Here is a 15,711-nt window from a genome sequence, read left to right as displayed (position 1 = left end):
ATACTTTAAATTGGGTAAGAAAAGTCTCATTTCCCCAATTGAGGTTTGTTGTCTTTTTCTCATTTTTAAAAATAGGATTCCTTGTTACACTGTCATCTGGGTCCGAGTCTTTTGTTAATCATATGAAAACTAAAGAAAAGAATCGCTTCTCTGCAGAGATATATAAAAAAAGCAGAAACATCACTTTGCCGACAAAGGTCCATGTAGTCAAAGCTATGGTTTTTCCAATAATCATGTACGGATGGAGCTGAGCACCGAAGAATTGATATTTTCAAATTATGGTCCCGGAGAAGATTCTTGAGAGCCCCTTGGACTGCAAGGAGGTCAAACCAGTCCATCCTAAAGGCATTGGAAGGGCTGATGCTGAAACTCCAATACTCTGGCCACCTGATGTGAAAGAGGGGATTCATTGGAAAAGATCCTGATGCTGGGAAAGATTGAAGGCAAAAGGAGAAGGGTGATGCAGAGGCTGAGATGGTTAAATAGTATCACAGACTCGGTGGACATGAATCTGAGCCAACACTGGGAAATAGTGGAGGACAGAGGAGCCTGGTGTGCTGCAATCCATGGGGTCACCAAGAGTTGGCCACGACTGAAGTGATTTAGCATGTATGCCCACACATGTTACATCCCTAATATTTATTTATCTTATAATGAAAGTTTGTTCCTTTTGACTGCCTTCATCCTGACCCCCCTACCACCACACCCCCACCTATGGTAACCACAGATTTGGAAATCTCTCTTTTTCTGAATTTGTTTGTTTTTGAAGTATAACTAACCTACAACGCGTTGTTAGTTCCTGTTACACAATATAGTGACCCAATATTTCTATGCATTTCATACTGATCAATGCAATATTCTAGTTGCGATGTATCACCATACAAAGACAGTACATAGTTACTGACTATATGCCCCACACAGTGCACTTCATACTCACAACTCGTTTATTTTGCACCTGAAACTTCATACCTCTGACTCCCCTTGTTCTATTTCTTTTCACCCACTACCCCTTCCCCCTCTGGAACACATATTTGTTATCTGTTTCTATAACTCTATGGGCTAAAAATTTTTTTTTTAAATTTTTATTGGGGGCATAGTTGATTTACAACATTGTTTAGTATAAGTGTTCTGTTGTGTTTTTCATTTGTTTATCTTTTCAGATTCCACATATAAGCAAAATAATGCAGCATTTGTCTTTCTATGTCTGATGTAATTCACTTAACATAATATCCTCTGAGCTTCCCAGGTGGTGCTAGTGGTAAAGAATCCAGCTGCCAATGCAGGAGACATTAAGAGACACAGGTTCGATCCTTGGGTCAGGAAGATCCCCTGGAGGCAGGCATGGCAACCTACTCCAGTATTTCTTGCCTGGAGAATCTCAAGGACAGAGGAACCTGGCAGGCTACAGTCCACAGGGTCACAAAGAGTTGGAAACAACTGAGACAACTTAGCACAGCACAGCACTTTATCCCCTCAGTTCAGTCGCTCAGTCGTGTCTGACTCTTTGCGACTCCATGGACTGCAGCACGCCAGGCTTCCTAGTCCATCACCAACTCCCGGAGCTTACTCGAACTCATGTCCATCAAGTCAGTTATGACATCCAACCATCTCATCCTCATAGTCCCCTTCTCTTCCCACCTTCAATCTTTCCCAGCATCAGGGTCTTTTCCAAGGAGTCAGTTCTTCGCATCAGGTGGCCAAAGTATTGGAGTTTCAGCTTCAGCATCAGTCCTTCCAATGAATATTCAGGATTGATTTCCTTTAGGATGGACTGGTTGGATCTCCTTGCAGTCCAAGGGACTCTCAAGAGTCTTCTCCAACACCACAGTTCAAAAGCATCAATTCTTCAGTGCTCAGCTTTCTTTATAGTCCAACTCTCCCATCCATATATGACTACTGGAAAAACCATAGTTTTGACAGATGGGCCTTTTCAGGCAAAGTAATGTCTCTGCTTTTTAATATTCTGTCTAGGTTGGTCATAACCTTTCTTCCAAGGAGCAAGTGTCTTTTAGTTTCATGGCTGCAGTCACCATCTCCAGTGATTTTGGAGCCCAAGAAAATAAAGTCTGTCACTGTTTTCATTGTTTCCCCATCTATTTGACATGAAGTGATGGGACCAGATGCCATGATCTTAGTTTTCTGAATGTTGAGGTTTAAGCCAACTTTTTCATTCTCTTCTTTCACTTTCAACAAGAGGCTCTTTAGTTCTTCTTCTCTTTCTGCCATAAGGGTGACGTCATCTGCATATCTGAGGTTATTGCTATTTCTCCCAGCAATCTTGATTCCAGCTTGTACTTCTTCCAGCCCAGCATTTCTCATGATGTACTCTGCATATAAGTTAAATAAGCAGGGTGACAATATACAGCCTTGACAGACTCCTTTTCCTATTTGGAACCAGTCTGTTGTTCCATGTCCAGTTCTAACTGTTGCTTCCTGACCTGTGTACAGATTTCTCAGGAAGCAGGTAAAGTGGTCTGGTATTCCCATCTCTTTCAGAATTTTCCAGTTTATTGTGATCCATACAATCAAAGACTTTGGCATAGTTAATAAAACAGAAGTAGATTTTTTATGGAACTCTCTTGCTTTTTCGACAATCCAGCAGATGTTGGCAATTTGATCTCTGGTTCCTCTGCCTTTTCTCAATCCAGCTTGAACAGCTGGAAGTTCATAGTTCACATACTGTTGAAGCCTGGCTTGGAGAATTTTGAGCATCACTTTGCTAGCGTGTGAGATGAGTGCAATTGTGCAGTAGTTTGAGCATTCTTTGGCATTGCCTTTCTTTGGATTGGAATGAAAACTTACTTTTCCAGTCCTGGTGACCACTGCTGAGTTTTCCAAATTTGCTGGCATATTGAGTGCAGCACTTTCATAGCATCATCTTTCAGGATTTGAAATAGTTCAACTGGAATTCTGTCACCTCCACTAGCTTTGTTCATAGTGATGCTTCCTAAGGCCCACTTGACTTCACATTCTAGGATGTCTGGCTCTAGGTGAGTGATCACACCATCAGGGTTATCTGGGTCATGAAGATCTATTATGTCTAGTTCTATTTATTCTTGCCACCTCTTCTTAGGTCCATCCATATGGTCATAAGCCACCCCAGGGAATGGGGTTGTCTCAGAAAATAAGAGTGGCCCTGGGAGAAATACATTCTACAGACAGAGTGTGAGCCATCTCAGAGGACAAGAGGCCCTGAAATGTGGGGTGGTTAGTTTTTACAGGTTGGCTAATTTCATAGGCTAACAAGTAAGAGGATTATTCCAACTATTTTGGAGAAGAGGCAGAGATTTCCAGAAATTGGGCCACTGCCCACTTTTTGTCCTTTTATTGTCAGCCTCAGAACTGTCATGTCACCTGTGAGTGTATCATTCTGCTGATGTATTTCAGTGAACGCATAATGAGGTTCAAAGTCTACTGGAAGTTGATTTTCTGCCATCTTGGACCTCGTTGGTTCTAACCAGATTATGTCACATCCTCAATGGCTCTTTCATTCTTTTAAAGATTGTGCCCTGCCCACTTCCCTCCTGTTTCAGAGTCTTGTTCTTTTCTTCTGGGGACACCCTACCCAATCTGCCTACAAGAGCTACCTTGGTGTGATTTCAGGACTTTTTCACCCAACTGATTCTCATTGGGGCTTGGAGCCAGTGTCTCCCAGTTCACCTCCCGAGTGCCAGGGAAATGGAAATCTTCAAAGCTGTTTCCTGAGGTCTTCTCAGTCTTCTTGTCCTGAGTGAGAATCCCTTCACTGGATTCAGGCTTCAGAGTGGTCTTGAAAGGCAGAGGGTTGGGAGACAAGAAGGAGGAAGCCCTGGAGGAGTTCAGGGACACTGATGGTCACGAGTAGCTTCTGCATTCCCCTTAGCACAGAAGGTAAACACTTACACAATCACCCGGTGTCTGCCCTGCATCTGTACCTTGTGTGCACTTGTGGCTGGCTGCTACTCTCAACTCAGTTGTGTGATTTAACAGTTCCTGAGGGCAGAACCTCTGATATAGGGCTTCATATATGCTGAGACAAAGTTGTTGTTTAAAAAAATATATTTTTGGTTGAAATGATGACAGTTGTTCTAGAATGACCCTCTGTAAAGTGTTGATAGTTTTCTAGTGTGCAACCATGAGACTTAATTTAGCAGTGTAGTGTGTGGTCAGTGTCCTTGAGGGCAGCTCCAACTGAGGAATCACTGTGTGTGTGTGCTAAGTTGCTTCAGTCGTGTCCGACTCCATGGACTGTAGCCCGCCAGGCTCCTCTGTCCATGGGATTCTCCAAGCAAGAATACTAGAGTGGGTTGCCATGTCCTCCAGGGGATCTTCTTGATCAAGGATCAAACCCGCATCTCCTGCAGCTCCTACCTTGCAGGCAGATTCTTTACTGCTGAGCCACGGGGAAAGCCTGAGGAATCACTGTCTGGTGTCCCAAACAAAGGGAGAGCTTAACTGAGTTGCGGGAAATCGGATGTAGAAGACTCTGTGGTCCAGGGGAGGAGAGGAAGAAGTGAAGTTACATGTCAGAAAGACCTAGGGTTAAGATAATGTTGCAAAGTTTAAAAGTGACCCTCCTGAAACTGAAACTGGACATCAGAGTTTCGGTCTTGAACCCACTGTTTTTATTGAGTTGCCCAAAAAGGTTCATTTGAACTTTTTTTTTCATTTGAAAAAGCCCCACAAACTTTTTGGCCTACCCAATAATTGAGATCACACACCTGGTCTCAGGACTTAATGAAGTTCAGGTTCTTTATGTCTCATCACAGAAAGAATTCATTGAGAGATGAGGTGGTAGCTAAGAAGTGGATTAATTTAGAAAAACACAGTTTCCATAAACAGAATGCTAACTGTATCAAAAAGTGAGAGCCACCCCAGTGCATGGGGTTGTCTCAGGAAGGGAGAGAGGCCCTGGGAGAAACACCCCACAGACAGACTATGGGCCATCTCAGAAAGCGAGAGGCCCTGAAATAGGGGGTGGTCAGCTTTTATGGCGGAGAAGGCAATGGCACCCCACTCCAGTACTCTTGCCTGGAAAATCCCATGGATGGAGGACCCTGGTGGGCTGCAGTCCATGGGGTCGCACAGAGTCGGACACGACTGAAGCGACTTAACAACAGCAGCAGCAGCAGCTTTTATGGGCTGTGTAATTTCACAGGGTAATGAGTGAGAGGATTATAACAACTGTTTTGGAGAAGAGGCAAAGATTTCTAGGAATTGGGCCACTGCCCACTTTTTGGCCTTTTACTGTGGACCTCCAAACTGTCATGGTACCTGGGGGTATGTCATTTAGCCAATATATTTGAATGGCATATACTGAGACTCAGAGTCTTTGTTGTTCAGTCACTAAGTCATATATGACTTTTTGTGCCCCCATGAACTGCAGCTAGCCAGGCTCCTCTGTCCTGCACTATCTCCCAAAGTTTGCTGAAATTCACGTCCATTAGTGAGTGATGCTATCTAACCATCTCATCCTCTGCTGCTCCCTTCTCCTTTTGCCTTTAATATTTTCCAGTATCAGGGTGTACCAGAAGTAAAATGTTCACACTCTTGGACCTAGTTGGTTCTAACTAGTTTTTGTTATATCCCCAATGACTATGTTATTTAAAAAAAAAAAATTGTGCTTTGCCACCTTCCCTACTGTTTCAAAGCTATTCCCCCCAGCCAGATGGGTCTGGCCACCCTCTTACCCTTTTTCTCATTAAAAGTTTTCAATAAAATTTTGAAACTATGAATTTTTTCAAAGAAATCAGTGATAGGGTTGCCAGACACAATAACCAAATGTCTGGTTATATTTGAATTTCAGATAGACAACGTCTGTTGTTCAGTCACCAAGTCATGTCCAGTTCTTTGCGACCTCATGGACTGCAGCACCCCAGGCCTTCCTGTCCCTCACCATCTCCTGGAGTTTCCCAAGTTCATGTCCATTGAATCGGTGATGCCGTTCAACCATCTCATCCTCTGTTGCCCTCTTCTCCTTTTGTCTTCAATCTTTCCCAGCATCAGGGTCTTTTCCAATGAGTCAGCTCTTCACATCAGGTGGCCAAAATACTGGAGTTTCAGTTTCAGCATCAGTCCTTTCAGTGAGTATTCAGGGTTGATTTCCTTTAGGATTGACTGGTTTGATCTCCAAGGGACTCTCAAAACTCTTCTCCAGTACCACAGTTTGAAAGCATCAATTCTTTGGTGATTGGCTCTCTGCCTTCTTTATGGTCCAATTCTCACATCCATACATGACTACTGGAAAGACCATAGCCTTGGCTATATGGGCCTTTCTGGGCAAAGTGATGTCTTTGGTTTTTAGTACACTGTCTAGGTTGTGTTCCAAATGTTGCATAGGACTTGGACTAAAAAAAAAAGTCATTTATCTGGAATTCAAATTTAACTGGAATCTAGTATTTTTATTTCCTAATCCAGCAATGCAAGCCAATGAGGTACAGGAAGCATTTCATGGAAATCCACATCACAACTCTTGCATATACACATGTATATGTGTGCGTATATGCTCAGTCATGTGCAGCTCCTTGCAACCCCATGGACCGTAGCCTGCCAGGCTCCTCTGTCCATGAGAATTCCCAGGCAAGAATACTAGAGTGGATTGCCATTTCCTTCTCCAGGGGATCTTCCCAACCCAAGGACCAAACCCATGTCTGCTGTGTCTTGGCAGGAGATTCTTGGCAGGTAGATTCTTTCCCACTGAGCCACCTGGGAAGCCCAATAAAAATACCTTTAAAGAGACACAGCCCTTTATTTACACACACATCAGACCACAAAATGCAGGTAATAATTCTTTAATGTGACTCACGTTATTTTGATGACATTCAGGCAAACTCAGATTCACAGTTATTGGCCTCATTGGCTACTTTTATTTGTGTAACGGCTGAGTCTGGCTACATGATAGGGATCTTGGGTTTGAGCTGAAGTTTTCGAAGCCTTGTCTCTTGAAGTACTTGGCTCGTGCAAGGACATCGTTGCAGAAGTCACAGCTCAGGTCCTGGCTGCTTTGGATGTAGCCAGGACCTCCCGTGTAGGCACAGAGTCCACCTAGAATTTATGACGGTGGTTAATGCAGACCCCACAGCTCCTCACGTGGCAGGGTGCTCAGCAGTTAACTCAAATTCTCTTTCTGAGTTATTTTTCAGGAGGCAACTGGGGTTTGAGGGATTCGGATGCAACATATTACACTGCATTCCTGTTAATTTCACGCTGGGAAACCAACCCATGGGGAACACGCACCTCTCAGGTACTGGTCAGGGGTCTAGGTTGGGAACCTCCTCTGGGTTTCTTTGATTCTTACAGTCAGGACTTCAGTCAGTCGGGAAACCAGGGCCTCACTGATCCAGGATGTGGGACATAAAGACCAGGGTCCTGCAGGAAGAGAGGCAGTGGGTCTCATGGCTTCCTGGGATCAAGGCTATTTTTCATTTCCCTTCTTTTTCTCTCTTCCTCCTTTGGCAGAACCATTGCCACCTTCGATCTCCCCAAGGGGAAATAGTAAAGCTACAAGTCGGGGCAAGGGCCTCCGGGTAGTGGTGACGGACACAGCTGGAAACCAGAGGTGCCACAGTGTAGGGACGAGTCTGATGCCCTCCTCCCATGCTGCAAACAACTCCCCCCACCCCCAGCAGGTTAGAAAGGGGCTTTTCTATCTGTACTCGTAACTCTTCTTCCAGATATTTGAACGTCTGAAGCTATTTCTGACTTTTCTTAGACATCATGTGCGTCTCACCATACGCAGGAGAAATGTCTGACTCTGGGGAGTTATTTCTTCATCTTCAAAGGAGATGGCGCATCCTTTTCCCCAGGAATGAGATTTTAGAAAGAAGGCAGAACAGGGCAGGGGAAATGACGCAGGTGATAACATCACTAATGCTGTCCTCAGTCCCAGTTCTGCATTTTCCAGCTCCCAGGTGACTTTGCAGCAATGACTCTGTCCTTGCAAATCCACTTGCTAACTTGTAGAGGATGGATAACTTGTCTTCCCCGACCCCCTCCAACCCCTTCTGGGTGAGTCCCCAGATCAAAAGAAGATAAAGTATTTGAAAGGACCTTTAAACTGTCAAGTATCACATACTTTGGGTAGCCTGTTTAAAGGTTGTTGAGGAATATGTTTTCCTGAAAGCTTAAATTATGACTGCAATACTTAAAGGTTTCTCAACAACTAAAACAATAATGTGAAATACAGAGGAAAAAGCCTCATTGTCATCTTTGCCATCCCAGTTCCCCCAGCACAGAGTTAATTTAACAGTGGAATTCAACAATTCCCTGAAAGGTTCTATCTGGTTGTAAGTGATACTGGTCAGAATTAGCACAAAAATGAAATCGATCTTCACAACTAAGAATTGTGTAGACAGAAGACAAGGGAAAGACAAATTCAATATTTGTTGAGAATCCACCAAATATCAACTACTTTTTCACATTGTTTCATTGAATCCTCATAATGATTCTCTGAGATTGCATTTTGTCTATGAGGAAACTGAGATCCAGGGAGAGTCATTTATCCAAGGTCACATGGTTACAACACAACAGAGCAAGAACTCAGTCTGTGGTCTCTCTCGTGCACCATCACCTTATTGGAAATCCAGAATAGGGTATGGTTGAAGAAACTATGGTTCTAAGCAAGGCAGAAGTGCTGGTCCCATCTCTCAGGCAGGGCTGGGCTCTTCCAGCTCCAGGGAGCACCTTTCACTCTGTATTCTGTGAAACTGTGATCCAGGGAAGCCATCAGCAACTATACATGTGAAGGAAATAAAAAGAGGGGAGGACTTCCCTGGTGATTTTGTTGTTCAGTCACTAAGTCATATATTTGTGACCCCATAGAGCAGCACGCCAGGCTTTCTTCTCCTTCACCATGTCCCAGAGCTTGCTCAAACTCATGTCCATTGAGTCAGTGATACCATCCAACCATTTCATCCTCTGCCGCCCCCTTCTTTGCCTCTTCTCAGTCTTTCCCAGCATCAGTCTTTCCCAATGAGTTGGCTCTTCGAATTAGGTGGCCAAAGTATTGGAGCTCCAGCTTCAGCATCAGTCCTTCCAATGAATGTGTGTGTTAGTCGCTCGTTCGTGTCTGACTCTTTGCAGTCCCATGGACTGTAGCCCACCAGGCTCCTCTGTCCATGGAATTCTCCAGGGAAGAATACTGGAGCGTGTTGCCATTTCCTTCTCCAGGGAATCTTCCTGATTGAGGGATTGAACCCAGGTCTCCTGCATTGCAGGCAGAGTCTTTAACATCTGAGCTACAGGAAAGTCCCATTGAATATTCAGGGTTAATTTCCTTTAGGAATGACTGGTTTAATCTCCTTGCTATCCAAGGGTCTCTCAAGAGTCTTCTCCAGAACCACAGTTTGAAAGCATCAATTCTTTGGCTTTCTGCATTCTTTATGGTCCAATTCTTACATTCATCCGTGACTACTGGAAAAACTGTAGCTTTGACTATACAGACCTTTGTCAGTAAAGTGATGCCTCTGTTTTTTAATATGCAATCTAGGTTTGTCATAGCTTTTCTTTCAGGGAGCAAGCATCTTTTAATTTCATGGCTACAGTCACCATCTGCATTGATTTTGCAGCCCAAGGGAATAAAGTCTGTCACTGTTTCCATTGTTTCCCCATCTATTTGCCATGAAGTGATGGGACCAGATGCCATGATCTTAGTTTTTTGAATGTTGAATTTTTTGAACGTTGAATTCCCTGGTGATCCAGTGGCTAAGATGCCATGCTCCCAACGCAAAGAACCCAGATTCAATCTCTGGTCAGGGAACTTGATCCCACATGCTGCAACTAAGACCCAGCGCAGCCATATAAATAAATATTTTCTTTAAAAATTAACAAATGTGAAGGAGCCCCTTGGGTTGTAAGAAGTGACATATGAGATATCATGACTGATGGCAGGTTACCTGTACCACCCTGACTCCATCACCCACACCGTCCACGTTGGCCAGGACGTTGCTGCCATGAGACTGCCTGGACAAGACACCAGCGATCACAGCAGGGTCCAGGCAGTACTTCTGGCCAACAGTACGTATGATATATCTCAGGAGGGACGGCATGTCAATTTCAGCCAGCCTTTCAGAAGCACGAACTCCTACAGCAAACATAGAAGGAAGGAGGCATGTTGAGGTGACTTGTGCTGAAACAGGAACTCAAGAGGAGAGAGAAAATACACTCCAGGGACCCAGGCAGTGGTCCAGGACTGAGAAGTCCAAGTCTGGGTCTGAAATCCCTGATGGCCATTCCGAGACCTGAGATTGTAATTCTCTTCCTTTGAACTTGAGTCACTATGCCCAGAGAAGTGGCCTTTGTGCTCCTCAGCTGGGCTCTCAGGGGCTGCTCTGGCCCACCTGGGAAATTCCACAGGCACCATTGGCCCCTAAACATCCCAGAGGCACCCAGGAAAACCAGCTCCCATACACACAGAATGTGAGAGAGAAGTTCTCCCAACCCTTCAAGGAGTCCTCGGAGAGTTTCCCTGACAGGTACGCTCACTCCTGCCCACCTTTCTACCCTAAAATGACACCCAGAAAGCATGTGAGCTTAAACTTTTAAGAAATAATGAGAAATGACAAAAGAAGATCTATACTAGTTTACCGGCTAGTCTATTTTACTGGTTTCACAAGCACTCTCATCCACCTTACAGTAGGTGCTATACTTCCAGGGGACACTCACGAGAACTGAGTGACTTGCTGAAGCCCCAGAACCAAGACACTCAGACAAGCTCTGTGGACCCCACATCTAGTACCCTCTTCACCACTCCGGCAGGCGGGGCTGTGGGAGGCAGCGGGGACCTGAAGGATATGCGGAAAGGATCAGCACTGTGGGAAAGGACAGAGAGGCGTAGGGTGGCCTCCTGAGGGAAGCGTCAGAGCCCTGTGGAAGACACCCTTGCTGAAAGGAGTCACCTTCTGAGAGAAAGAGGAAGAAGAGGAGGAAGGCAGGGTGGACACAAAGATGATGAATACTGCAGAGGCTCAGGCCTTGACGCCTTCCGATGCCACAAGACGCCCCGGGGGTGTGGAGGGCCCGGATGTCTCCACAGCATCCCCAACTGCTGCTTCCCGATGAAGGTACAAACGGAGCGAGCGCCAGTCTGAGACACTGGACTAGGAGTTCTAATCCTACTTCTGTCCATTACGAAGTGCTATTAACAAAAATAACCGAACAAAAATCAGTGATAGTGGAAATCACGCAGCCATGGAAAGCATTCTGAAATTTACAGTATGGCGACTAAGTGATTACAGAAGCTAGTGTCTCACCTCTTCTCCCATGGACTTGAGGAACAGTTGGAGTTATAGGCCTCACACACCTCTGGAGCTGAACAGTGCTGCTGGGTGGGTATCTTGGAATCAGAGCAGAGATCCTGCGTTCCCATAAGCTAGGCCTCATCTTGTGTCTTAGGTGAGCCCTCAGCTTCTCCCTCATACTCCTAACTCTGTAGTCTGGGGAGATACTTGTGCTTGCTCTGGAGAAACACACAGTGTGAAGCCTGGTCTCCCTGAGAGCTCAACCCAGAGTCAAAGTGAAGGCACAGCTGGCAAACTGGACTCCGAGTTGGCTTCCCCTGCTCTAGGGCACACTTCTAGGTGGGAGCCTAAGACAGAAAAGAGGGGAGGATTCATTGTGAGGTCCAGGACCAGGTCTCTGCAGCAGGCTTCCTCTTCCTTCTTCTTCCCTTTCCTCTCTTTGCCCTTCCGTCTCTAACTCCCACTCTAGTCACTGAAGGGGCGAGCATTCCCTAGAATTTATAGTTCATATCAGGAGGGCACATGAGCCAGCAACAAGTTACCTACAGAGAGCAGGAGACTGCCTCTTGACAGAATCATCCCACTGCTATCAGCTTGTAAGGACCTCGCATTAGATTACTCTTTTTTATTCATTTCATCTTTGACTAAATTGGATCATGTCATCAAATATTCACGACATGCAGGTTTTGGGAAGTATCTCTGTTGCACATCATCGTCTGTGTACTGTAGGTTTGTGTGCTAAGTGACTCAGTCATGTAGTCAGGCCTGTAGCCTGCCAGGCTCCTCTGTCCATGGGATTCTCCAGGCAAGAACACTGGGGTGGCTTGATCTTCCTCCAGGGGATCTTCCCAACCCAGGGATTGAACCTGTGTCTCTTACGTCTCCTGCATTGGCTGACGGGTTCTTTACCACTAGCACCACCTGGGAAACCCGTTGTAGGTTTATGTAAATGCATTTTAAAGTTCTGTTTTCTTATTAAGAACTTCATGGGGTTGACATATAAAAATACAGGTATTTTAGAATAAATACTACTTTAAAAACTTTCAATGAGCAACCTAAGAGAAATGAGGAAATGAAGTGACTTGATGTTTTATGAGTGTACTAAAAATTAAATAAGCCAACATTTTCTTGTTTGTTTTTTAATCAGTGTACTTTTATCTTTATAATTGGTGACAAATACCCTTAATAGTAGTTGGTTGTACTACTCATTATTCCTTGCCCTGTAGCCTCTTTCTAGTCACATTATATGATACGCTCCCCAAAATTCCTTTTGTTTCTCTTGTAACAGTCTTTATTTTAAAGTCTATTTTGTCTGATGTGAATATTGCTACTCCAGCTTTCTTTTGATTTTCATTTTCATGGAATACCTTTTTTCATCCTCTCAGTTTCAGTCTGTATGTTTTCCTAGATCTGAAGCGAATCACTTGTAGATAACATCTGTACGGATCTTGTGTTTGTATTCATTTACCCAGTCTGTGTCTTTCGGTTGGAGCATTTAATCTATTTATGTTAAAGGTAATTATCAATATGTAGGGCTTCTCTGGTGGCTCAGTGATAAAATAATCCACCTGCAATGCAGGAGATGCATGTCTGTGGATTCGACCCTGGGTCAGGAAGATCCCCTGGAGAAGGAAATGGTGACTCACTCCAGTATTCTTGCCTGGAGAATCCCATGGACAGAAGAGCCTGGCAGGCTGCAGTCGATGGGGTTGCAAGAGTTGGACACGACTTAGCTGCTGAACCACCACCACCACCGTGTTCTTACTACCATTTTGTTAATTGTTTTGGATTTGTTTCTGTAGCTCCTTTTTGTTCCCTTGCTCTTTTGTTCTCTTCTACTGTGGTGTTATGTTTAGATCCCTTTTTCTTTTGTGTGTGTGTGCCTACTGTGGATTTTTGGTTTGCAGTTACCATGAGATTTTGATATAGCAGTATGTAAACAAGATTGTTTTAAGTTGCTGTCTTCTAATTTCAGATGCATTTCCAACATCCTGCATTTGTGCACTCCTTTTCTCACACTTGCTGGTTCTGATATCATATTTGTGTACAGATTATTTCCTATCTTTACTGTGTGTTTGCCTTTACAGGTGAGCTTTTCTATTTGTAATTTGTTTGTGGCCTTCTCTTCTCCACCTGGAGAAGTTCTTTTAGGATTTGTTGCAAAGTTGGTCTGATGGTGCCAAATTCTCTTGTCTGTAAAGCTTTTGATTTCTTAGTTTGATCTGAATGAGAGCCTTGCTGGGTAGAGTATTCTTGGTTGTAGTTTCTTCCCTTTCATCACTTTAAATATATCATGCCTTTCTAGCCTGCAGAGTTTCTGCTGAGAAATCAGCTGATAATCGTATGCAAGTTCCCTTGTACATTACTACTCCCTTGTTGCTTTTAGTATTTTTTCTTTGTCTTTAATTTTTGTCAGTTTGATTACTATATGTCAGCAGCATATTCCTCCATAGACTCTGCTAATTCTGGACTTGGGTTACTGCTTCCTTTCCCATGTTAGGAAAGTTTTCAGCTATTGTCTCTTTAAATATTTTCTCAGGTCCTTTCTCTTGCTCTCTCTTCTCTTTTTAGGACCCCAATAATGTGAATGTTGGTGCATTAAATGTTTCCACAGAGATCTCTTAGACAGTTCTCATTTCTTTTCATTCTTTTTTCTTTATTCTGTTCTGCAGTGGTGATTTCCACCATTCTGCCTTCCAGCTCATTTATCTCTTCTTCTGCCTCAGTTATTCTGCTATTGATTCCTTCTAGTGTATTTTTCATTTCAGTTATTGCACTGTTCACCTCTGTTCGCTCTTTATGTCTTCTAGGTCTTTATTAAATATTTCTTGTATCTTCTTGATCTGTGCCTCCATTGTTTTTCTAAGGTCTTGGGTCATCTTTCTTATCATTACTGTGAATTACTTTTCAGGTAGATTGCCTCTTTCCACTCACTCTACTTCAGTTGTTCTCCTGGGGCTTTGTCTTGTTCCTTCGTCTGGAACATACTCCTCTGCTCTCTGATTTTGTCTAACTTTCTGTGATCGCGGTTTCTGATGTGTGGGCTGCAGGAATGTAGTTCCTGTCGTCTGCCCCCTGGTGGATGAGGCTAAGAGGCTTGTGCAGGCTTCCTGGTGGGAGGGACGGGAACCTGCCCACTGGTGGGTGGAATTGGGTCTTGTCTTTCTGGTGGTGGACAGGGATGTGTCAGGGAGTATCGTTTGTCGGACAGCTGTGTGCTCAGGACAACTTTAAGCAGCCTGTCTGCTGATGCGTGGAGCTGTGTTCCCACTCTGTTGATTGTTTGGCTTGAGACATCCCAGAATTGGAGCCGACCACCTGTTGGGTGGGGCCAGGTCCAAGAGGGCTCATACCAAGGACTGCGGCCACCAGTGTCCTTGTCTTCACAGTGAGCCGCTCCCACTACCTCCACAGGTGACCATCCAGCATTAGCAGGTGAGTCTGACCCCATCTCTGATGAGGTCACTGCATTTTACCCCGATGCCTGGTGTGCACGAGACCTTATGTACCCCCTCCAAGAGTGGAGTTTCAGTTTTCCCCAGTCCTATGGAATTCCTGCAATCAAACCCCACTGACCTTCAAAGGCAAATTCACGGGGGTTCCTCCTCCCATTGCCAGACTCCCAAGCTGGGGACCCTGACATGGGCTCAGAATTTTCATTCCGGGTGAGAGAACTTTGGTGGCATGATTCTTTTCCAGTTTGTGGGTCACCCACCTGGCGTGTATGGGATTTGATTTTATCAGATTATGCCCCCCACCATCTCACTGTGGCTCCTTCTTTGTCTTTGGATGTAGGATAGCTTTTTTGATAGGTTCTAGCATTTTCTGTTGATGCCTGTTCACCAATTAGTTGTGATTTTGGTGTTTCCATAAGAAGAGGCGAGCTCACATCCTTCTATTCCACCATCTGTCTCCTCTTCCCTAGTTTCTTATAGTCCCAAAATTCCTTGTAAAAATTTTTTTTTTAATTTCTTGAATTGGTGGGTCAAGAAAGAAAGGAATAAATGTAAAGCTGGCCCCATTTGAGAAATTTTTAAATTTCAGGTCTAGGAAAAAAAAAATGTGTCTCTTAAGACACTATGCTTCCTCTTTTTCTTTGTCAAAAAACATGACCTTTTCCTCTTTGCCCCAGTTGCAAGGAACCTTAGGACCAAATCTGAAATTCAAGCATAGCAACAATGTCAGCCTCCGTGGTTAACTGAATCACATCTCCTTGATCCCCAAAATGCTCGTTTTCTATTGAATTACATTAGTTTTACAGTGATAAATCACCTTAATCCTTCTGTAGAACTATATGGCCTATTAATAAATTCAATAAGTACTTTTGGTGAAAGAATTTTTATAGAGGAACAGTGAGCATTGTTCAATGGTATAGATTTAAAGTCTGGCCTCAAGCAATGCTGCTGTAGGCCCACCCCTCGTTCTGGAGAACTCCCTTCTTTTGTGAGGCATCTGGGAAGAGAGTGTGGATGGCTCACCAACCCCAGGATTTGTT

General features: G+C 44.2%; 1 protein-coding gene across 1 annotated transcript; it reads right to left on the bottom strand.

Annotated features, from left to right (window-relative positions):
* Positions 1 to 6,844: 6,844 nt before the first annotated feature.
* On the bottom strand, positions 6,845 to 11,394 carry LYG1 (lysozyme g1). Its single transcript, XM_070380206.1, is given in 6 exon segments — positions 6,845 to 7,023; positions 7,216 to 7,347; positions 9,081 to 9,087; positions 9,873 to 10,060; positions 10,935 to 11,096; positions 11,229 to 11,394. Coding segments are annotated over 6 exon segments (834 nt in total).
* Between the last annotated feature and the right edge of the window lie 4,317 nt (positions 11,395 to 15,711).

The sequence above is a fragment of the Bos mutus genome, chromosome 11, assembly GCF_027580195.1.
Source record: "Bos mutus isolate GX-2022 chromosome 11, NWIPB_WYAK_1.1, whole genome shotgun sequence".
Taxonomy (NCBI): Eukaryota; Metazoa; Chordata; class Mammalia; order Artiodactyla; family Bovidae; genus Bos; species Bos mutus.
This window is presented reverse-complemented; position numbering and strand designations above follow the sequence as displayed.